We start from the raw sequence: 22,892 nt of genomic DNA, 5'->3' as shown, positions 1-22,892 counted from the left end.
TTAAACTCATTTTCTTAGCTCTTAGCTTTTCTTGAGTTTGATCTTTAATTTATTTTTTCTTCCTTCGTCTTTGATTTAATCATTCGTGGCTGTTCTTGATTTTTATTTCTTTATTGGTTCGTCTGGCTAATCAGATGGTAGCGAAATTGAATTTTTATTGATAAAAAGATGGCATACAAAGCATTAAAGATAGATTTGACGCCATCTGGTAAGACGGAGAGTCGTTACCGATGATGGGTCGTTTTTCATTCCTATTCTTCCTTCTTTTCGGTCTTGTTTTCTTGGAGATCCACCACTGACTCATCATAGCACTTCTTGGCTATTCCTTGGTCTCCTCTCAGCGTCACTACTCCCTTTTCAGTCGGTACCTTCATTGCCAGTGCTCTGATGCTGGTTACCGCTGCCGAGTCATGGAGGAAAGGTCTTCCTAGGATGGCATTATATGTCAATTCCATGTCCACTATGTTAAATAGTGACATGATTTTCTTGTTCATTCCTCTTTCTGGGCCGATTATTACTTCCAAGGTGACTGCTCCCAGCGGGGTGATGGAGGGTCCACCGAGTCCTGATAGCGGAATTGGGACTCGGCGTAACCTTGACGCTGTTCCTCCCAACATTTTGTATGCTGCATTCGTCATGAGGTTTACTGCACTTCCTTCGTCGATAAGGATCCGCTCCATGTTCCAATTTTCAATGATAGTAGTCACTACCAAAGCATCGTTGTGAGGTGCTTTGACGTGTTCATAGTCTTCTACATCGAAGATCACTGGCGGCATGTGAGTTTCTCGTATGTTCATTACTTCCTTCCTCTGCTTCCTCCTGATCGTGGAGCTACTATGCCCTCCACCATTAATCATGTGTATGGTTCCCAGAATTTTGGATGGGCGCTCGTCTTCCTTTTCTTTTGGCTTGTCTTCTCTGTTTCTTTTTTCTCCCTTGTCATTGCTCTTCTCCTTTCGGGCCACAAATTTCCTCAGTTCGCCTGTGTCGATCATTCTTTCGATCTCGACCTTTAAGTCTCTGCAGCTATCCGTTTCGTGTCCGTAATCGTCGTGAAATTTGCAGTACTTTCTGGTGTCTCTTGCTTCTGCTTTCATTTTGGGTGGCCATACCACGTTTTTGATGTTTTCTTTGATCCACATGAGGACATTAGTTCGGCTGGTGTTTAGTGGAGTGAAGTTATTCTCATCATCTCTGGGATCGTATCTCGATTCATATCTTGTCTGGGGGGCGAATCGTCTGCTTTCTTCGGGTCTTCCTCTCCTGTCATCAGGTTTGGACTTGGTTTTTTCTCTGGATCTCTCTTTTGATTCTTTTCCTTTTGCTTCCTTTCCGCGAATCGCCCTTCGCCCTTCGTCTAACTCGAAGTATTTCTGAGCTATGCCCATTAAGTTCGAGAAAGTTGTGGGTTTATTGACTAGCAGCTTGTCCACCAGCTTTCCGAATCGCGTCCCGTCTCGCAATGCTTCTGTCGCCATGTCGACGTTCAGGTTGTCTATCTTCATAGCTTGCTTGTTGAATCGTTCGATGTAGCTTCGCAGGGTTTCTCCTTCTTCTTGGATACAGGCTCTTAGGATACTGGTAGTGGTTTTAGCTGGGATGTTTGTGAGGTATCTGTTGAGGAATTCTGTTGAAAGCGAAGCGAAGCTTTTGATCGAGCCTGGTTTTAATTTGTTATACCATCTCTGGGCTGTGCCCGTGAGCGTGGTAGGGAAAACCCTGCAGAGGATGGCGTCTGATACGCTGAGTAGCCCCATGGTCGCTGTGAACCTAGAGGTATGGTCTCGGGGGTCTCCCTCCCCATTGAAAATTGGCAAGGTCGGCAGCTTCATGCTGTACGGGATGGTTTCCTCCATGATCTCGGGCGAGAGGGGTGATCCTTTCAACCTGAGGTCCTCTATGTCTAATTCTTCAGATTTTAGTTTCTTGAGCGCTTTGGCGATCTTCTCTTCTAAATCTTCTTCCACCACATATGTGGCTTTGCTTTTTTGGGGTGTCTCTGACGATTCGCCCTCTCCTTCTTGGTGTTTTTTCTTATTTTGTTCTTTCCCTGCATCCCTTTCTTGTCGCTTACTCCTTGGTGGGGCGTCTTCTTTTTCCTTCTCCCTTCGTTCGTCTCTTTTCGTATTCAGACCGCTTCGGGCGTCCTCCTGGTTGTGCTCATTTCTGGGTGCCTCCGGTGATTCCTCGTTAGATTTTTCTCTGTCAGGACTTTCCTCGTCGCTGGTTTCCTTTTCTCGCTGGTTTCTTGCTTCGTTCCTTTCTTCGTTTCCTCTGGTCCGAGGTTCTTTGCTTTTGTTGTTTTCTGCCCTTGTCTCTCGTCGGCCTGGGTTTGCTTTTTCTGTTCTTTCTCTTCTTCTGGGAGCTGTAGGGCTGAAGTTTTCCCTAAGCATTTTCATAGTTTCTTCGTGCCTGTCGTTTGTTCTTTTGGCCTCATTGGCCAATCTGTCAAGATTTGCCTGTACAGATTCTAGTATCTTTTTCAGCATTTCGCTGTGTGGATCTTGTGCCGCTGCATTCGGTGCTTGTTCTTCAGTGCTTAGGTTGAAAGCAATTGGGATGCTTCCTCTTATTGGATTAGTTTGGTACTGGGGTGTTGAGAAAGAGAGCCCTCCGGTGTTGCTTTTTTCCCCGGAGTTGAGAAGCCCGTCTTCCGTCACGTTGATTATCTCCGGAGTGCTTTTTGGGTCCATTGGTTGCTTGTCCTTCAGGTTTACTCTTTCAGAAGTCATCTTCTTCAATGAGATTTGTTTTTGAGTTCAGAAAAGCTCCTTCTTTTGAAGTTTAGTTAAGCTTTTCCCACAGACGGCGCCAATTGATGGAGTCTGCCTTCTGAACCGGTGAGCGAACCTGCAAAACAGGGTAGAAGCTAACCGGACGGTGGTTGTCCGATTAACTCTCCGATGCTAAAGTCAGTTTAGAGCTTTGAGCAGCGTTTTGAGTATATGAATGTAATTGTGATTCTAGGCATACCTCGTGCTCCTTTTATAGTAGTCGAATATACCTAGTAGAGTTGTATTAGGTAGGTGAATCCTACTTTGTAGGGATTCGGCCGTATCTTAAGGATTCTCCTGATTTGTCGAGATCTACCTTAATCTGATAAGAGTCCTATTTAGGAACGTCTTCCTAAATAGTCTTATCTTCCTAAAGTAGAGCTTATCCTTCCATATGTAGTGTTTGTGTCCAAATAGGACAAGGTTTCCATATTTAGTCGTTTATCCGAATCCCGGACCTGACGCGCTCTTGGCGGATCATGTGGGATTCGGTCTTTATTAGTGTATTACCGAATCTTAGAGATTCGGTATCTCCTTCATATCTTTCCGTCTTCAGGGGGAGTCCGGTGTCGCCTGAGAGTGGATCTCCTGCAACTCGGCTCCATTATACTTACAGTAGGATTCGGTATCCATCATTAGCCCCCCCGCAAGTGAGCTGAAGTAGTTTGGCATTTATGCCTTAGTGGATTTTAGCTCTTTTGGAGCTGAGTTCTCTTATACGGGCGAGTCGCTTTGTATTCCGGGCGAGTCGTTTCATATGTTTGTGGGTGACGTTTCCTCTTTAGTAAGATTCTGTGTTGCCACGTGTCGGCTTTTAATGATTTAAACGGTTAATGATTCAAAAGCGTTTTGTATTTAATCTCTTCGCATTTCTTCTTTTCCCTCTTACTTTGCTTTTCGAATTTACTCTCATTTCTTGTAGCTATTTCCTTTTCGTTCTTCGTTTGATTATTTGATTCTTCGTGACTTGTTTTCTCCAGATTTTTCAGGTATGTTTTCTTTCGTCGTTTGGATGTTAATATGGCTTTCTTCTTTGTATATTCTCCACGCTTTATATTCTGGAAATTTCTTCTGTACTTGTTGTTCTTTGATGTGTTCTTCAACGTGTTCTTCAATATATTTTTTGTTTGATCCTTATTTTGTGTTTATGTTTGTGATTTCCTGTTCTAGGATGCCTCTTAGTCGAGTAGAAGATGCTTGCGCTGCTATGGCTTTTACCCGATCGAAGCTTCGTAGGGATGAAGTCTTAGATATCTATTTTAAGTATAGTTTTCCTTTTGATTATAGGGTAATATTACCCGGTGCCGATATGGCTGCGTCTGATTCTCCCGGATCTTCTTGTAGGGCGGTTCTTTTTGAAGAGCAATTTGCTGCTGGTCTTAGGTTTCCTTTGGATCCATTTTTAGTAGAAGTGTGTAGGGATTTAAAGGTTGCTCTAGGGCAACTTTACCCTGGTGCGATTAGAGTAGTGCTCGCCTTTTCGGAGGCATGTAGGCTCCGGGGCTGTGCCCCTTCTCTCAAAGTGTTATATCATTTTGTAGATTTTAGGAAGTGTGATGGCTGCTTCGTTTTCGCCCTTGGTAGAGAAGGGCGATCTCGTATTTATCTTCCTTGCCTAACCAGTCGCTGGCGAAGGCGTTTCTTTATTGTCTATCATAAATTTGCTTTTCTTCATTTTTCGGATGGTTTTTCTTCTCATCCAGTTCGGAGCTGTTCTTCTTCTTTAAGTTTATCCGAGTCAAAACTTGCTTTTGACATATCTTCTTGTAGTATTGTGTCTCGTCCCATTTTAGATGTCTTGGTTAATAGTCATCTTCGGAGTCGATGGTTTCCTTTGGAGGATCCTCCTCGAGGCTTGGCGGATCTTTGCTACTCTTTTGTTCAAGGTATATTAATTTGCTTAAGTTCTTTTTAATGTTTCTTTTGTAGGATGTCTTCTTCTTCTGACGATTTCCTTTCCGGATTTCAAGTAGATTTGGACGTTCCGATGGGTGGTCCTGACGTTCCTGTCGCCAACGTTATTCCTGGCGACATTGTCGTGGATGGAGCTCCTGTTGATATCCCCCTAGCTTCCGCCGAGGTAGCGTTGCCTGAGGTTATTGTTATAAATGATGATGATGGTGATGACTTGGCTGTTCCGGTCGGCGACGAGGCGATTCCGTCACTACTTCCCCCTCTAGCATCATCTATCGTTTCGGGGGGAGTTGGGGGTGTGGCCTTAGAGGGGCCTGTTGTTGCTGATTCGGGGGAGATTTCTCTAGGTCGAGACCCGGATTCTCCGTCTAGAAAAAGACGTCGAGTTGTCGATGATTCTCCTACGAGGGAGAGTTTTCCTGGAAGCTCTTCTTCTGCTCCAGACTTGGTTCAATGGGTCGAAGGTCAGGATCCTGCCAGTTTGCTGAATCCGAGAGTGCTAGCGGAATATATCCGGACTTTGGCGATTCCTGATGATGTCACGTGGTTCTGTGGTAGGCCGGGTCAGGAGCTTTCCGATCTGGCTTGTTTTCATGGTTTCTCTGTAAGTGCTTTCTTTCTTGAGTATAATATGTTTTTTGTATTCAGTTGCTTTCTTATTTGTTTATTTCTGGTGTGTAGGCCCTTCAATCTGTTCTGGTATTGAACGACCGCCGACAGTGTGCCGAGGAGGAGGTCGAGCGTCTGTCTGCTCTTTTGGCGACTTCCGAGTCTGAAAGGGCGAAATTGAAGGCCTCTTTGGAAGAGCATGATTCCCTTCTGGCGCAGCTCAAGGCGCAGGATGCGATTAATGATCGCCAAGTGAAAGTGATTGAGAAAAAGACCGATGACTTGACTCAAGAGATCGAGGAGCTCATTCGGATCAATTCCCTTGTTGGTGGGGAGAGGGATAGTCTTAGATCGGAGGTTGAAGGTCTTCACATCCGTCTGCTAGATACGAAGGCTTTTTACTCTGCCCTGATAAGCGAGTATCGCCTTGCGATTGGGAAGAAGCTTCTGGAGCAGAATCCCAATATTGATCTTTCTGGGGTCAACGGGTTGGATCCCCAGGCCATCGCCCGTGATCTCCTCGTCAAGATTTCTAAAGACCGTGTTTAGTAGTTTTCTTTTGATTGTATTTGCTGATGTATTAATTTTGCTTTTTGTAATTCGCAATTTATGAATATATTTTCTTCGTTTTTCTTCGAAATGTGCTTTTGCTTTATCTTTATGTACTTGTCTTGCCTCGAGGGTTATTCTAAACCCTGTTCTTGGCGTTGTTTTTTGTAGAGTTAATCTAAACTCTTTTTATTTTTGTTTTTGTTTCGAGTTAATCTAAACTCTTTTTTGGCGATTCGCCTTTTCTGAGTTAATCTAAACTCATTTTTAGCCTTTCGTGGCGATCTGCCTGGTTCGGCTATTTTGCTTTGAGTTAATTTAAACTCATTTTCTTGGCTCTTAGCTTTTCTTGAGTTTGATCTTTAATTTATTTTTTCTTCCTTCGTCTTTGATTTAATCATTCGTGGCTGTTCTTGATTTTTATTTCTTTATTGGTTCGTCTGGCTAATCAGATGGTAGCGAAATTGAATTTTTATTGATAAAAAGATGGCATACAAAGCATTAAAGATAGATTTGACGCCATCTGGTAAGACGGAGAGTCGTTACCGATGATGGGTCGTTTTTCATTCCTATTCTTCCTTCTTTTCGGTCTTGTTTTCTTGGAGATCCACCACTGACTCATCATAGCACTTCTTGGCTATTCCTTGGTCTCCTCTCAGCGTCACTACTCCCTTTTCAGTCGGTACCTTCATTGCCAGTGCTCTGATGCTGGTTACCGCTGCCGAGTCATGGAGGAAAGGTCTTCCTAGGATGGCATTATATGTCAATTCCATGTCCACTATGTTAAATAGTGACATGATTTTCTTGTTCATTCCTCTTTCTGGGCCGATTATTACTTCCAAGGTGACTGCTCCCAGCGGGGTGATGGAGGGTCCACCGAGTCCTGATAGCGGAATTGGGACTCGGCGTAACCTTGACGCTGTTCCTCCCAACATTTTGTATGCTGCATTCGTCATGAGGTTTACTGCACTTCCTTCGTCGATAAGGATCCGCTCCATGTTCCAATTTTCAATGATAGTAGTCACTACCAAAGCATCGTTGTGAGGTGCTTTGACGTGTTCATAGTCTTCTACATCGAAGATCACTGGCGGCATGTGAGTTTCTCGTATGTTCATTACTTCCTTCCTCTGCTTCCTCCTGATCGTGGAGCTACTATGCCCTCCACCATTAATCATGTGTATGGTTCCCAGAATTTTGGATGGGCGCTCGTCTTCCTTTTCTTTTGGCTTGTCTTCTCTGTTTCTTTTTTCTCCCTTGTCATTGCTCTTCTCCTTTCGGGCCACAAATTTCCTCAGTTCGCCTGTGTCGATCATTCTTTCGATCTCGACCTTTAAGTCTCTGCAGCTATCCGTTTCGTGTCCGTAATCGTCGTGAAATTTGCAGTACTTTCTGGTGTCTCTTGCTTCTGCTTTCATTTTGGGTGGCCATACCACGTTTTTGATGTTTTCTTTGATCCACATGAGGACATTAGTTCGGCTGGTGTTTAGTGGAGTGAAGTTATTCTCATCATCTCTGGGATCGTATCTCGATTCATATCTTGTCTGGGGGGCGAATCGTCTGCTTTCTTCGGGTCTTCCTCTCCTGTCATCAGGTTTGGACTTGGTTTTTTCTCTGGATCTCTCTTTTGATTCTTTTCCTTTTGCTTCCTTTCCGCGAATCGCCCTTCGCCCTTCGTCTAACTCGAAGTATTTCTGAGCTATGCCCATTAAGTTCGAGAAAGTTGTGGGTTTATTGACTAGCAGCTTGTCCACCAGCTTTCCGAATCGCGTCCCGTCTCGCAATGCTTCTGTCGCCATGTCGACGTTCAGGTTGTCTATCTTCATAGCTTGCTTGTTGAATCGTTCGATGTAGCTTCGCAGGGTTTCTCCTTCTTCTTGGATACAGGCTCTTAGGATACTGGTAGTGGTTTTAGCTGGGATGTTTGTGAGGTATCTGTTGAGGAATTCTGTTGAAAGCGAAGCGAAGCTTTTGATCGAGCCTGGTTTTAATTTGTTATACCATCTCTGGGCTGTGCCCGTGAGCGTGGTAGGGAAAACCCTGCAGAGGATGGCGTCTGATACGCTGAGTAGCCCCATGGTCGCTGTGAACCTAGAGGTATGGTCTCGGGGGTCTCCCTCCCCATTGAAAATTGGCAAGGTCGGCAGCTTCATGCTGTACGGGATGGTTTCCTCCATGATCTCGGGCGAGAGGGGTGATCCTTTCAACCTGAGGTCCTCTATGTCTAATTCTTCAGATTTTAGTTTCTTGAGCGCTTTGGCGATCTTCTCTTCTAAATCTTCTTCCACCACATATGTGGCTTTGCTTTTTTGGGGTGTCTCTGACGATTCGCCCTCTCCTTCTTGGTGTTTTTTCTTATTTTGTTCTTTCCCTGCATCCCTTTCTTGTCGCTTACTCCTTGGTGGGGCGTCTTCTTTTTCCTTCTCCCTTCGTTCGTCTCTTTTCGTATTCAGACCGCTTCGGGCGTCCTCCTGGTTGTGCTCATTTCTGGGTGCCTCCGGTGATTCCTCGTTAGATTTTTCTCTGTCAGGACTTTCCTCGTCGCTGGTTTCCTTTTCTCGCTGGTTTCTTGCTTCGTTCCTTTCTTCGTTTCCTCTGGTCCGAGGTTCTTTGCTTTTGTTGTTTTCTGCCCTTGTCTCTCGTCGGCCTGGGTTTGCTTTTTCTGTTCTTTCTCTTCTTCTGGGAGCTGTAGGGCTGAAGTTTTCCCTAAGCATTTTCATAGTTTCTTCGTGCCTGTCGTTTGTTCTTTTGGCCTCATTGGCCAATCTGTCAAGATTTGCCTGTACAGATTCTAGTATCTTTTTCAGCATTTCGCTGTGTGGATCTTGTGCCGCTGCATTCGGTGCTTGTTCTTCAGTGCTTAGGTTGAAAGCAATTGGGATGCTTCCTCTTATTGGATTAGTTTGGTACTGGGGTGTTGAGAAAGAGAGCCCTCCGGTGTTGCTTTTTTCCCCGGAGTTGAGAAGCCCGTCTTCCGTCACGTTGATTATCTCCGGAGTGCTTTTTGGGTCCATTGGTTGCTTGTCCTTCAGGTTTACTCTTTCAGAAGTCATCTTCTTCAATGAGATTTGTTTTTGAGTTCAGAAAAGCTCCTTCTTTTGAAGTTTAGTTAAGCTTTTCCCACAGACGGCGCCAATTGATGGAGTCTGCCTTCTGAACCGGTGAGCGAACCTGCAAAACAGGGTAGAAGCTAACCGGACGGTGGTTGTCCGATTAACTCTCCGATGCTAAAGTCAGTTTAGAGCTTTGAGCAGCGTTTTGAGTATATGAATGTAATTGTGATTCTAGGCATACCTCGTGCTCCTTTTATAGTAGTCGAATATACCTAGTAGAGTTGTATTAGGTAGGTGAATCCTACTTTGTAGGGATTCGGCCGTATCTTAAGGATTCTCCTGATTTGTCGAGATCTACCTTAATCTGATAAGAGTCCTATTTAGGAACGTCTTCCTAAATAGTCTTATCTTCCTAAAGTAGAGCTTATCCTTCCATATGTAGTGTTTGTGTCCAAATAGGACAAGGTTTCCATATTTAGTCGTTTATCCGAATCCCGGACCTGACGCGCTCTTGGCGGATCATGTGGGATTCGGTCTTTATTAGTGTATTACCGAATCTTAGAGATTCGGTATCTCCTTCATATCTTTCCGTCTTCAGGGGGAGTCCGGTGTCGCCTGAGAGTGGATCTCCTGCAACTCGGCTCCATTATACTTACAGTAGGATTCGGTATCCATCAATACTGTTTAGAGAAAAAAATTGAATCGATTAAGAATCACAAATCAAGGAAAAACATATTCACACAAATTTAAATATGATTTCTATAGTTTCTAAAAATATAATTTAACATAACAAGAGTTGATATCAATTTATCTTTTTATAATATCAAATAAATAATATAAAATAAATTTTATTTCTAAAAAAGAAGGTTTATGCTTCAATATTAAAAAAAAGTCCTCTAAAGAAAAAAACATCTTACTTATGCTATTACCCTCACTCTTTAGCCTTTCTCATGAGGACTAGAGTAGTATTGCTTTTGTGCCGATCATATTCGACTGGTATAATTTTAAGAATTTGTATTCTTATTATTTATAAATATATGAATTTTTTTTTTGATAAATTGGGGAGGGGGAGCGCTTGTGGAAGGATTTGAACCCACGACCTTAGCATTTGCTGCCCAGAACTTATACCATTTGAGCTACAGCTCGTTGGTTATAAATATATGAATTAATGCATACATTTTTTTGGATTTTAAAATCTTGATAAGTTTATTTCTTCTTAATTTGTGATTATGTTTTATGTAAACTACTACTAAATAAAATTATAATTTTAGCTAATTATAAATTATATTCTAACATTATTATATCGTTAAAATTAGACTACAAATATTAAATAAGAAAAATAAACTATTACTACTACTTTAATGTGTTTAATGTTTCTTTAATTTGATTATTAATTAAACATTACACTATAAACGTATTACTTTAAATGTATACAATAATATAAATATAAATATTCTTAAAAACTATTATTATTTGATGTTTTTAATTTAATTATTAATTAAATTACACAATTGTTAACATGTCACCTTACAGGCTACATGCAAAGCACGTAAAGTAGAACTAGTCTTTTTAAATGACTCAATTTCTTGCTCATCCTTAATGTTTTTTTGTAATAAAGGTAAATTTAGTTATCTCCGGTGAGAGTTTGACGACGCATTTCAAAACCGATTTATAATTTGAAAAAAAAAATATTTCCAAATTAAACATAACAAATTGATTTTATTAAAAAAGACGCCAATTTTGATTTATTCTATTTTAATTCAATTGGTCAATTTGGTTTTAACCGAATACTATACCCCCCTCAACACAACAAATTTTAATTTTTTTGAAGTTATGGGACATTTTTAGTCTTTCGTTAATTAATTATAAAATACGCATAAAAATATCAATCAAAGATCCAACTATGATATATATTGATAACACATTTTCAGAAACTAGAAAATTTAATTCCTATATGAACAAATTTATGAAATGAGAGACACCCACAGAAAGCAGCAAAAGAATACATTCATACTAAAAAGAATGATTAATTATTTAATTTGCTGCACAATTTATAATAAAATCTAGGCCTAATCACTCAAAAACCCCTCACCTTTAAACTTTTTTTCAATTCTACCCCGACGTTGAAAATTTGTCAATTTTACCCACTTTTGAATTTTCCGTTTTCAATTGTACCCCAATATTTTAATTTTTGTTAATTTTTTTACTTAAATGATGAAATCATTCAATTAATTAAGTCTAAACATGAAATTAAATTCTTTTTTATTCAAAAAAGTACAAATAAGTCCTTTATTTTTAAAAACTAACTAAAAACCATAATCAAATTAACACTAATTTAAATTTTTAATTAATTTAACTAAATTTAAATAAATTTTAAAAATATACAATTAATATATGCGAGACATGTAGAATGTTTTAATCAAATTTCCAAACGCAAAATACGTTAATTTAATTTTTCAGGGTACAATTGAAACACAAAAATGCAAAATAGGGTAAAATTGACAAATTTGCAACGTCAGGGTATGATTGAAAAGGGGCTAAAAGGTCGGGGTTTTTTAAGACATTAGGCCTAAAATCTATACATGCTTGTCTGCAACAAGACGAACCTTATTTAAAGATTCTTTAAAAGCTTGCCAAGCAACCATATAATGATCTTGAGAGATCATCCCTTCCTCAACAACTTGCATTGCTCGTTTGTATAAATGATCAAACCACTGAACCGGGTTCGCAATGTCAACATTGTTAGATCCGAGATCCGGTATATAAAAACGTTTAAAATCCTTCCTCCACCGTGCCAGAATATACTGGTAAGGAATTTCCTCCACCCCGTTGTAGTGCAGAATACATAGTGCGTGTCGGCACAGATAACCTTTAAAGTTGAAACAACCACAAATGCACCGAACTTCTCCTCCTGCCTTGTCGTACTGCACTTCGAAATTCCGATTATCGTTTGTATTTTCTTCACCATGACCTTCTTTGATCATATAAGTAACTACTGACGCGGTGGACGGAACCTGTGTGATGCCACAACAAGCGGACATCAGCACCGCCTCATCTTGAAATTTCCTAAGAATTTCATTTGTGTATAGTTTAGAGAGCTGTAACTCATAAAAACTGCTTGTTCTCAATTCTGGACTTGAATCTCTCGATTCAACGTCGTCGAGGGCTTCCTTCTGATGTTTCTTTTGTAATACTGATTCGTATATGTCAAAAAACTCTCTCAAAGAAGTTTGATGATGCACATAACCATCGAAAAATGGGACCATAACCTCACCTCTTTGGAAACTGGACATGCCAGCAAAAAAAATGTCCCTGGAGTAAGCTGGTGCCCACCGTTCGCGATCTTCATAAAAAGCTGGAAGCAGCTCATCATCTGCAATTCCAAAACGCTGGATCATGCTTTCCCAAGCCATTTCAAATTCATCCACCTTTAGGGAGTCGTAGACTATCGTATTCAGCGCTGTCTGAAAGGCTTCATAGTCCCGCGATGCTCCCGAATTCTCAAGAATCCTTTGTACAACACGTGACAAACAAAGACGATGATTAGACCTTGGAAACACCTCCGCAATTGCACTTTGCATGAGCTTGCATTGGTCGGTAATGATAGTTTGTGGAGGACGACCTAACATGCAGGTAAGCCACGCCCTGAATAACCAGGTATATGTCTCAAAGGACTCATCTGCAAGCAAACCACAGCCAAGAAGAACAAGCTGACAATGGTGATTTATTCCAACAAATGCAAAAAGCGGAATTTCATATTTGTTTGATAAACATGTTGTGTCAAATATAACCACATCTCCAAAGTGAGCATATGCAGCCCTTGACCTAGAATCAATCCAGAAAACATTTTTCAGAAAGCCCTCATCAGTAAGATCCATCAAGTAGAAAAAGTTTGGATTTGTTAGCTGAACACGAGAAAAATAATCATAAATAATCTGTGCATCTCCTTTTTTAAGCTTCAAACGCTTGGACCTTTCAACACGGTGGCTGCTCTCCCCTTCATTTGAGTTTGAGCTTCCATAGCCAAGTGGATCAGCAGCAGCTGTCCGATATAACTTGATTGTCCGTACCTCAACATCAACTGCTGGTTCTACTTTTCTTTTAGACCCATAATCCATTTTCTTGTGTGACTTGGAATTTTGTGCTCTTTCAGGATCAAATGAGTGATTGTGCTCAAGCTTAACTTCATCAACCCTCCATCTATTAGATTCCACCAACCTCAACCTTACCATTGCTAGACAACCGGTTCTTGTTTCCTTTCTCCGACTATTTGCTTCTTTCATTGTTTTAAAACCCTCGCAGTTGCAACAAAGCACTGCCCCACGTTTCTCCTTGCTGTTACGTTTTGTCCATGAAGATTTCACCCTCACGGCAAATCCCAACTCCTTCGCATAACAATTATAATAATTGTAAGCATCATCATATGATTCAAACTCCATTCCTACTACAGGTGGAGGATACTCGTTTCTTTGAGATTCACCATTTCGAACATCTACAAAAACGGTATCATCCAGATTGTTATCCTGAACATGGTTTTCAATATCAGGCATATGGCCACAATTACTCTCAACCTCATTGCCCTCAGTTTCAAGATCCTGGCTGTCAATGCCAAGGTCGTTATCTTCAATGTCAAAGCCATTCCCCTCATTCTCAAGGCCATTTTTGTCAATCTCAATACCATTTCCCTCGATCTCTAGACTGTTACTATCAAATTCAAGATCATCACCTTCATCCTCAAGCAATTGCTCACTGTTTTGTGAACCTTCTTCCATCTGAATTGCACAAAAGAGACAACATAAATGAAGTTAGCAAGGAAGACCAAATAATAACTTGCAAATTTCTTTTCACTTTATTCATTCCATTTTGTATTCTAATATCAAAACAAGATACACTTTTTAATTAAAGAAAACTAACCTTCTTAAGATGTGAGATTAGTAACAAATATGATAAATGAGTGCCTTGATTGTTGAGGAATAGGTGAAAGTACGAAATGAGAAGACGAGAAAAGAAGAAATGGTGGAAAGGAGAAGAAAATAATGGCAAAGGAAAAGAGAAGACAGCAAATAAGTTTTTAATAAGAGTAGTTTGATCAATAAATTTTGCTTACATAGCTTTTGTGGAATTCATTTGCAAATTCTATCAATTTTGATTGAGTTTTGAGTTAGTCATGTTAAATTCCTAGAACTATGTTAAATTCCTAGAACTGAAGTCATGAATTTCACAAAATTTGATAGAATTCATTTAAACCAAATGGTGTTTTAAAGCTTCTGTTTCAAAATCAAGAACAATGCTAGAAAAAATGTTCTTGATTTCCAAGTTAAACAGAAATAACTCAAATCTCTCACCCTAATGCACTATTATTAACTCAATTAACCACCAAAATAACTTACTCTAATGCACTAATTTTAACTCAATTAGCCACCAAAATCTCTGTTAGCACACTAAAATTTGAGATCCACTGGACGAACTAAAGAGCAAAGCTTAGCTTTAAAAGCAAAATTTGAAACCCACTTGCAGAATCATTAAGAAGAGAGCAAATAAAGGAGTATAATTGACAATACAGACCTCGATCATCGCCATCCTCCACCGCTATCTTCCCGTTTAATTAGAGCTTCCTGAGGTATCCCATTTTAATTACCGGAATCCGCCGCCGTGAATGAAATTTAATTATTGGTTGTGATTGAGAGGTGAAGTTACAGAAATTATACCAACTTTAAGTTTATCCCAATTTACCTCGTTTCTATCCATCTCAATTTACCTCTCACTCGCATTATTGTATAGTACTACATTATTTTAATTCCCAAAATAATTATTTATTTTATAATTTTTACATGGCTTAAAGGATCGATCCAGCCTTCAACTTGGTACGAAAGATAAAAAAAACCATTTTTAAAAACATTCATATAAAAATATATAACTATATCATTTTTTTTAGTGTTAATCTTAAAAATTTATTTTTCAGCCCACTGGCTGGCAAAGGGAGGGTCGAACCTCTATCCTTATGCAAAGTGTAAACATGAGTGTGCCAACTAGGCCACAACTCACTTGCAATATATAATTATATCAAATGGTATAAAAAAAACAACTATACATGTTAATTTATAATTTTCCAGAATTACAAATTTTTTTTATAATTATTTATATGATTTAGATGTTATTTGTCTCATATGTGATGAGCAAGTAACTTTTCCGGTTAAAAAAAGAACAAGAGATTAACTTTAAATTTTAATTTTTAAATAGTTTACACTAATAAAATTTAATTATTTAATTAATAAAATTAATAGTTTGAATGAAAAAGCTATTTTGATTTGGTTGCAATTTGTATTTGAGGGCTTAATCTAATGACTAAGTCAATTTGTATACATGAAATCGAGAGTTCAATTTCGATATTTCATAGGCTGTAGTTTCGCCTTATTTTAAAAAATAAAATAAACACTAATAATGATATAAACAGTAGTTAATTAAAAAAACTCCACAAACAACTGATCTAGATTAAATCTTATGGCACAAAATAAAAAAAAAAAGATTTGGTTTCAATTTAATTGCATAAATTTCAATTATATAATAGAAAAAAAAATCAATTTTAATGACGAACTAACCGATACATACCAGGAACCATATCTCACCATATTTTCCTAAAATAGATTAATTGATAAGATTAGTAGAAATTTAAAGGAAACTAACGAAACTAAAAAAAGATTTAGCCAAGTAATCTCCAATCCTAATTCTGAACAGTGACGTGTGGACGAAGGGAAGCCACCTCAGACTCCTCCAATAATTGACTAAGGACAGTTTGGTCATTTAGTAAAGGCAATTCCTCCTATAAATTCAGCTCCTCCTTCCCCAAATTTTTCACACCAAAAGAAATCGAAAAAAAGTTAAACGTAAACATCAATTTCAAGACTCCAACAAAGTAAGTTCCTCTTCTTAATTGCCTTATTTTTTATTTTTATTTTTTATTTTACGTTTTCAGTTAGTTAATTAATATTATCTGGATGATTTTGGATTTTATGTATTGATGATTTTGAAGCTTTTGATTTTGATTTTATGTTTAGATCTCATAAATTTATGCGTCTTCTGTTAATTTGGGTTCTATTTTTTGCTAGAGCTGTCTATGTAATTTGCTACGCGTGATTTGGATTGATGTATTTCTGGTTTATAGAGTTTGATTGAATTAGGTGTTATTTTAAAATAATTAGGGTTTGATCTTGAACGGTTATTGATCTCGGATTGTTAGGCTTCTTTGGTTGTGGTGTGTAAATTAACCTGATTTTTTGTGTATAATTATTTTCAATTTGCTGTTTTTAAGTTCTTATGTATTGGATCAAAAATATTTAAAAACTTATATGATTGGGTTGAGGGAGCATAAAATCTGATGCAATTTGTTATTGTGATGCATATTGAAGCACATATAATTTAATGATACGTCAGGGTGCTTTTTAGAGAATCTATTTTGTTTTATGTTCCTGTATAATATGATTTTTGTTCGGAAAAACAATCTTTGCCAATGTTTTTTTATCAAGTTTGTTGTTTTGAATCATATTGAACTGGATATGATTTAATGATAAGTCGGTGCTTTTTAAAGAATCTAATTATTATTATTTTTGAGAAATTAGAGAATCTATTTGGTTTTTAAATTTGTATAATAAGTGGTTATTTGGTTGTTTGAGTACACTTTGCTGTACCAGTGGAACTTTAGTTGTTTAATGTTAATTGATGGCTGAGGCTAATAATTTATATCTTTCAGATGCAGATTTTTGTGAAAACTCTGACTGGCAAGACAATCACCCTTGAGGTGGAAAGCTCGGATACCATTGACAATGTCAAGGCTAAGATCCAAGACAAAGAGGGTATTCCTCCAGACCAACAAAGGCTGATCTTTGCTGGCAAGCAGCTAGAAGATGGCCGCACGCTTGCTGATTACAATATTCAGAAGGAGTCCACCCTTCACTTGGTGCTCCGTCTTCGTGGTGGAATGCAAATTTTTGTGAAAACTCTCACTGGAAAAACCATCACTCTGGAGGTTGAGAGCTCAGACACCATTGACAATGTTAAGGCTAAGATTCAGGACAAAGAAGGAATCCCACCAGACCAACAGAGGCTGATTTTCGCTGGTAAGCAGCTGGAGGATGGTCGCACACTTGCTGACTACAATATTCAGAAGGAGTCCACCCTTCACTTGGTTCTTCGCCTTCGTGGTGGCATGCAAATCTTTGTAAAAACCCTCACTGGCAAGACTATCACATTGGAAGTTGAGAGCTCTGATACCATTGACAACGTCAAGGCAAAGATCCAGGATAAGGAAGGGATCCCACCAGACCAGCAGAGGCTGATTTTTGCTGGTAAGCAACTGGAGGATGGTCGCACCCTCGCTGATTACAACATTCAAAAGGAGTCCACCCTACATTTGGTGCTTCGTCTCCGTGGTGGCATGCAAATTTTTGTGAAAACTCTTACTGGCAAAACAATCACCCTTGAGGTTGAGAGCTCAGATACCATTGACAACGTCAAGACTAAGATTCAGGACAAGGAAGGGATCCCTCCAGACCAGCAGAGGCTGATCTTTGCAGGAAAGCAGCTTGAGGATGGCCGCACCCTTGCAGACTACAATATCCAGAAGGAATCCACACTGCATTTGGTGCTTCGTCTTCGTGGTGGCATGCAGATCTTTGTGAAGACCCTTACTGGCAAGACAATAACCTTGGAAGTCGAGAGTTCTGACACTATTGACAATGTGAAGGCCAAGATTCAGGATAAGGAGGGAATCCCACCAGACCAGCAGAGGTTAATTTTTGCAGGGAAGCAGCTCGAGGATGGTCGCACCCTTGCTGACTACAACATTCAGAAGGAGTCCACACTTCATTTGGTTCTCCGCCTACGTGGTGGCATGCAGATTTTTGTGAAGACTCTTACAGGGAAGACCATTACCTTGGAGGTGGAGAGTTCAGACACAATTGACAATGTGAAAGCTAAAATCCAGGACAAGGAAGGTATCCCACCGGACCAGCAGAGGTTGATTTTTGCTGGGAAGCAGCTCGAGGATGGGAGGACCCTTGCTGATTACAACATCCAGAAGGAGTCTACCCTGCACCTCGTCCTCCGCCTTCGTGGTGGCTTCTGAATTATCTTAAGTGTTCACTGATTGTCGGTCCTTAATGCTGTCTTTTATTGATGTTAATAAGTTTCAAACTCTTTCAAATTTGCTATTTCTGTTATGTTTTTCAGAACTTTTGGAGTCCCCGTTATGCGGGCATTTGCAATGTAATAAAGTTTGCTTGACTTGCACTATTTTCTTTTGAGCCGTCGGTCTATGCTTGATCTCTATGGAGTTATCTGTTGATATGCTAGCGTTGATGAATGGTGATGTTTCTGTTTCTGTTTCTAGTAATGTGGGAAGTTGCTGATTAGTTAGAAAACAAGGAAACGACTGTATCTTTGATGCATATTTCCTAAAAGAATTTTATGTTCGACTAACTGCTGGGTGGTATATAGTCAATTTTTTTTTTTTAACTGAAACCACAAAGTATTAAGTGCTTGAGTTTTCTCTTTTAAGCAGTTTGGCATTAGGTTAGAAGTTGATAGAGGTGTCCATGTTCGGTTTTATATAATGCTTATTCATTTTATGTTTTGTTCATTTAGATGCTAAGAGCTTATATACGAGTTCATAATTTGTGAATGTATAACCGAGCTCAGATAGGAATTAGTTTGCGAAACCTTTATTGAATTTTTATGAGTTAGTTCACCAAATTCTTAATTGAGCTTCTAATGAATCTGTCCACAAATTATTAATGGACTTTATAAACAAGTCTGTTCATAGACTATTAAAGGAGTTCATGAACATAAACAAGTTCGTAATAGACTATTAAAAGATTATTCACGGACTATTACACGAGTCCATATTTAAGATGATGGTGAACGTAAATAGCCGACCAACATTATATTTACGCTCCGTTCGTTTAATAAAATGAACATAAAATTTAAATTTAAAATCTGTGCAGAATCAATTTGATCCAATAAGAAAACTCGTGAGGCTATGAAAATCCAAGTCAGCATATATTACAATTTACAAGTCAGCAAACATATGCAGCCACAGAAACTAGACAGTCCAAAGAGTGGTGTACATTTGTTGGTTAGAAAAAATCAAGAGGTGTTCCTCTAGGCTGTACAGAAACACAAGCAGAGCAACAGACCAAATGACCAGGACTCTGCTCTCTCCATTACCACCTTCTATATCCATCAACACTTCTGTCTTAAACATCAAAACCCACAGAAACACATTGGCCATTAAAAGAAGAGTGACTGTAAATGCCTCCAACAATGAAAGCAGCAAAAACAAAGAGTCAGATGATCCGCAAGCCTTTAATCCTTTCGGGTTTGTGACTGATAATCCATCTAGCCGTAGCGCCATCCAGCTCCCTGAATCCCCGGCCGAGGATGGCAATGTTGGTCAAATGCTTTATGTAAGCTCCTGTTTTTACTTGCACATACATAACTTCAAGTAAAAGATTTGTTTTGAACATGGAATAATACTTTTTGATTGTAGAGGATAGAAGACAAGGGCAAGGAGTATGGTTCTTACGTTAAATCCGGAAAGTTTACCTGGTTTGTTAGAGAAACTGGTATATCTTCTTGTTTTGGAAACGTTTTTTAATTTGATTCTTTCATTTTATAGTTTTAGAAAAATGGTTTGTTGGCTTATGCAGGATCGTCTATGAGCCGTCGAGGAACGATTGTGTTCCTTCATGGTGCTCCTACTCAATCTTTTAGCTACCGGGTTGTGATGTCTCAGGTTAGTTTTTGTACTTCCTTTGAATAGCTGTGATATAGATATTTGAATAGGTGAAATGGAGTTGCTTTTCTTATTCGATTCAAGCTTATCTGTTCATTTTCTTCAACTATTTTTGGTGTTTTTCTGCTTTGTTGCATAGATGTCCGATGCTGGGTTTCACTGCTTTGCACCTGACTGGATTGGTTTTGGTTTTAGCGACAAGCCTCAGCCAGGATATGGTTTCAATTACACAGGTTTTGCTTTTGTGTTAAGCACTCGAGTCCTTTACTTTATGAGCAAAGGGTGAAGACATCCCGGTCTTTGATCTTGTGCGTTAGTATCAATTAACTTATACTTAGTCATCTTAATTGAATATGAATAAATACTCCCTATAGTTAAGTTAATTAACGAGTTTAGAGACTGTGATAACCCAATTACGGAGTTTCAAAAAGCGTTTTCAGAAATGTAAACGAAACGCCAAAACGTAACCCTGGAGAAGTTTCCGTGCAACATTGTTTTATAACACGGTAGCATCATTCTTGTATGTTGCACCTCACATTTGCATAATCGTGGTGCGCAGAGGAAGAGTATCATGAAGCATTGGACAAATTGTTAGAAGTGCTGGAAATTCAATCTCCTTTCTTTCTTGTTGTTCAGGTACTGACCATCTGTTTTTCCATAAGTCATCATGAAATTTTCAATGCTAAGCTCAAGCAGAACTATGTGCCTAATTTGTGCTTATGATATTCTCCCCAAAAGGGGTTTCTTGTAGGTTCATATGGATTGACTTGGGCACTGAAAAACAACAGTAAGATATCAAAGATTGCCATTCTAAATAGTCCAGTAACAGTTTCATCTCCTGTTCCTGGACTATTACAAAAGCTAAGGTATTCTATCATTCTCAAGATTACTTGATCGTATGAACATCTTATCGTATTTTATATCTTACTCTTTCATACTTATTCAAGCATAATAACATTTTCTGTTGTATTTTAATGTCTAACTATTTGTTTTGCCCAACCGTCCAGGATTCCCCTCTTGGGTGAATTTACATGTCAAAATGCTATTGAGGCTGAACGCTTTATCGAAGGAGGTAGCCCGTATGTATCCAAATAATAACTCAATTCTGAAATCTTCCAACTTCAAATTGAACATCCTGCATTTCAATAGAGCTCTCAGTAACTTGATTACTTTATAAGTGGATACAGTTTCCTATGGCTTCTTTCAGCCTCTGTAGTTTCCTTGCATAGTTCCCAAAAACAAGTGAACAATGCTATGAGGCAGCAGTTATGTTGCACGGAAACTTATCGAGTCCTACATTTCAGATTTTAGTTTTCATTTCCGAAAATGCTTCTAAAATTCCAAAACATTGCATCATTTCTGTTTTTTTTTGTTTCATCATTTCTGTTTCCGTGTAACATGGGGCAGCGACATGAATATGAAACTCGGTTGATATTTTGAAGTCAGAATTTGTTGTTGCAGGATAAAATGATTAATTTTCATTGTCTAAGTAGCTGATGTTATTACTACCTACCTGTAATAGATATTGTCCTCATACAAACCCAGAATCATTTCTGCAGATATGTCCTGAAGCTGGAAAAGGCTGATGTTTATCGATTACCTTATTTGTCCAGCAGCGGACCAGGATTTGGTGTGTAATTCTTTTCTTATTCTTTATGCATTTAGTAAGATTTGACACTACATTATAGTTTCATTGGCAGCTGAAAGAAAAGTGTTCATCGCTATGCATTGCAAAATTTTATCATGTCTATGCAAGTAGCACAGACACTTTATTCAATCAATGTTTTCTGTTTCACAAACGTGTTGGAAACATGGCGTTTCAGATGTGGAACTTCATTTTTAACATTGGAAATCTTAAAATAACACCGTTTCGAGGTGTTTGTGTCCAACAGTCCAGTTTTCTCGTATCTGTGTCCATGCTACATATCCATTAGCTAAGGAACTAATCTATTCATATGTTTTTACTTTTGCTGATTAAGCTCTTCTTGAGGCTGCAAAGAAGATTAAATTTAGAGATATTCTAAGCCAAATAGCTGATGGCTTTGCCTCAGGAAGGTAATAATGGTTTCATACTGCTTTTTCCGAGTCTTAAAATGTCGAAAACTTTGATCACACTTCCTCACTTTTGTGTTTGTGCATCATAAAATTCTTCAGATGGGATAAACCTGTACTTCTTGCATGGGGAATGTCGGATAAATATTTGCCTCAATCCATTGCAGAAGAATTTCAGAAAGCAAATCCTGATAATGTAAAGCTCAAGTTGATAGAAGGAGCTGGCCATATGCCACAAGAGGACTGGTAAAATCTGCTGCCTAAATCTCTATACAAACATATTCTGTTCTAGTACCTTTTTTCCCATCATCATACCGAACTTTTACCTGATTCTGACAGGCCTGAGAAAGTTGTGGATGCCTTGAGAGTGTTCTTCTGAATTCAACTTATAGCGCCAGCTTACATTTCCCGGAATTTGTTCAAGGACCCTCGCTTGAAATGTAAATTAAATTTACGGTATCACTTTAATATAATTGAAGTTCCGGCGCTATCAAATTGATGCTAGAGGCAACCATATAGTACCACATGAGCTAATAACTCCAAGATGTTCAATTGCACTCTCCATATGTCCTGCAGATTTTGAGCAGAGCAGAGAAGACATGAAAAGTAGAAAACAAAAGAGAATGTACATTGTACCATCACATCAGAATTTTCTTTCTTAATTATATGTAAATCAGGGAAGGCATTTAAGCTTATGATTATGCATATTCATCCTTTTATTTATTCAATACATGCTCAAACTGAAAACTTCTTAGCCTACTCATGCCAAACATGTATGATGAACCAGAAATTTTTAGATCACTTCATCCATAGAAAAAAAAACACATTACAATACGTCATTAAAAATAGGGTTAATTCCTAAAAAAATCACGAGTTCTCGTAAGATGAATTGAACCCACGGATATTGTAGTACTTTTTTTCATTAAAGTATTTATACGTTTAACTAAGTACTTTTTTTATATATAAATGGGGAAGGAGGAGTTCTCGTAAGATGAATTGAACCCATGGATATTGTAGTTTAGGATATTTTTGGCTCTTTTCATTATTTCTTTTATATTATTCAAATAAATAATTTCGGTAATCTGATCCTTCGTTTAAGAATATCAATAATTTTATCCAATCCTCGGTTGAAACTTGAAAAGTTGACTAATATCG

General features: G+C 38.7%; 4 protein-coding genes across 4 annotated transcripts; 3 read left to right on the top strand and 1 right to left on the bottom strand.

Moving 5' to 3' along the window:
* The first annotated feature begins 4,761 nt into the window (after positions 1–4,761).
* On the top strand, positions 4,762–5,937 carry LOC126681387 (uncharacterized). The gene is made up of 2 exons (XM_050376928.1): positions 4,762–5,292; positions 5,370–5,937. Exons 1-2 carry the CDS (start codon positions 4,762–4,764, stop codon positions 5,844–5,846), a joined length of 1,008 nt encoding a protein of 335 aa, XP_050232885.1. The 3' UTR covers positions 5,847–5,937.
* Positions 5,938–11,300: 5,363 nt separating this feature from the next.
* Positions 11,301–14,684, bottom strand: LOC126682538 (protein FAR1-RELATED SEQUENCE 8-like). Its single transcript, XM_050378257.2, has 2 exons — positions 14,462–14,684; positions 11,301–13,668 (listed from the first exon to the last, which is right to left on the bottom strand). The coding sequence occupies exons 1-2, from the start codon at positions 14,474–14,476 to the stop codon at positions 11,473–11,475; spliced, it is 2,211 nt and encodes a 736-aa protein (XP_050234214.1). The 5' UTR covers positions 14,477–14,684; the 3' UTR covers positions 11,301–11,472.
* Positions 14,685–15,698: 1,014 nt separating this feature from the next.
* On the top strand, positions 15,699–18,184 carry LOC126682732 (polyubiquitin). Its single transcript, XM_050378482.2, has 2 exons — positions 15,699–15,809; positions 16,644–18,184. The coding sequence occupies exon 2, from the start codon at positions 16,644–16,646 to the stop codon at positions 18,015–18,017; it is 1,374 nt and encodes a 457-aa protein (XP_050234439.1). The 5' UTR covers positions 15,699–15,809; the 3' UTR covers positions 18,018–18,184.
* An 818-nt stretch (positions 18,185–19,002) lies between these two features.
* On the top strand, positions 19,003–22,484 carry LOC126682734 (uncharacterized). The gene is made up of 12 exons (XM_056105798.1): positions 19,003–19,356; positions 19,440–19,515; positions 19,600–19,685; positions 19,825–19,918; positions 20,245–20,321; positions 20,424–20,551; positions 20,693–20,764; positions 21,245–21,315; positions 21,665–21,740; positions 21,840–21,983; positions 22,077–22,119; positions 22,154–22,484. Exons 1-11 carry the CDS (start codon positions 19,090–19,092, stop codon positions 22,114–22,116), a joined length of 1,131 nt encoding a protein of 376 aa, XP_055961773.1. The 5' UTR covers positions 19,003–19,089; the 3' UTR covers positions 22,117–22,119; positions 22,154–22,484.
* Positions 22,485–22,892: the final 408 nt, after the last annotated feature.

This window comes from Mercurialis annua, linkage group LG5 (genome assembly GCF_937616625.2).
Source record: "Mercurialis annua linkage group LG5, ddMerAnnu1.2, whole genome shotgun sequence".
Lineage (NCBI taxonomy): Eukaryota > Viridiplantae > Streptophyta > Magnoliopsida > Malpighiales > Euphorbiaceae > Mercurialis > Mercurialis annua.
This window is presented reverse-complemented; position numbering and strand designations above follow the sequence as displayed.

Coding starts and splice junctions, on each gene's coding strand:
- LOC126682734 (XM_056105798.1), top strand. CDS start 19,090: ATGACCAGGACTCTGCTCTCTCCATTACCACCTTCTATATCCATCAAC. Junction 20,552..20,692: donor GGACTATTACAAAAGCTAAG/GTATTCTATCAT, acceptor CCAACCGTCCAG/GATTCCCCTCTTGGGTGAAT. Junction 21,741..21,839: donor GATGGCTTTGCCTCAGGAAG/GTAATAATGGTT, acceptor AAAATTCTTCAG/ATGGGATAAACCTGTACTTC.
- LOC126681387 (XM_050376928.1), top strand. CDS start 4,762: ATGGGTGGTCCTGACGTTCCTGTCGCCAACGTTATTCCTGGCGACATT. Junction 5,293..5,369: donor CTTGTTTTCATGGTTTCTCT/GTAAGTGCTTTC, acceptor TCTGGTGTGTAG/GCCCTTCAATCTGTTCTGGT.
- LOC126682732 (XM_050378482.2), top strand. CDS start 16,644: ATGCAGATTTTTGTGAAAACTCTGACTGGCAAGACAATCACCCTTGAG.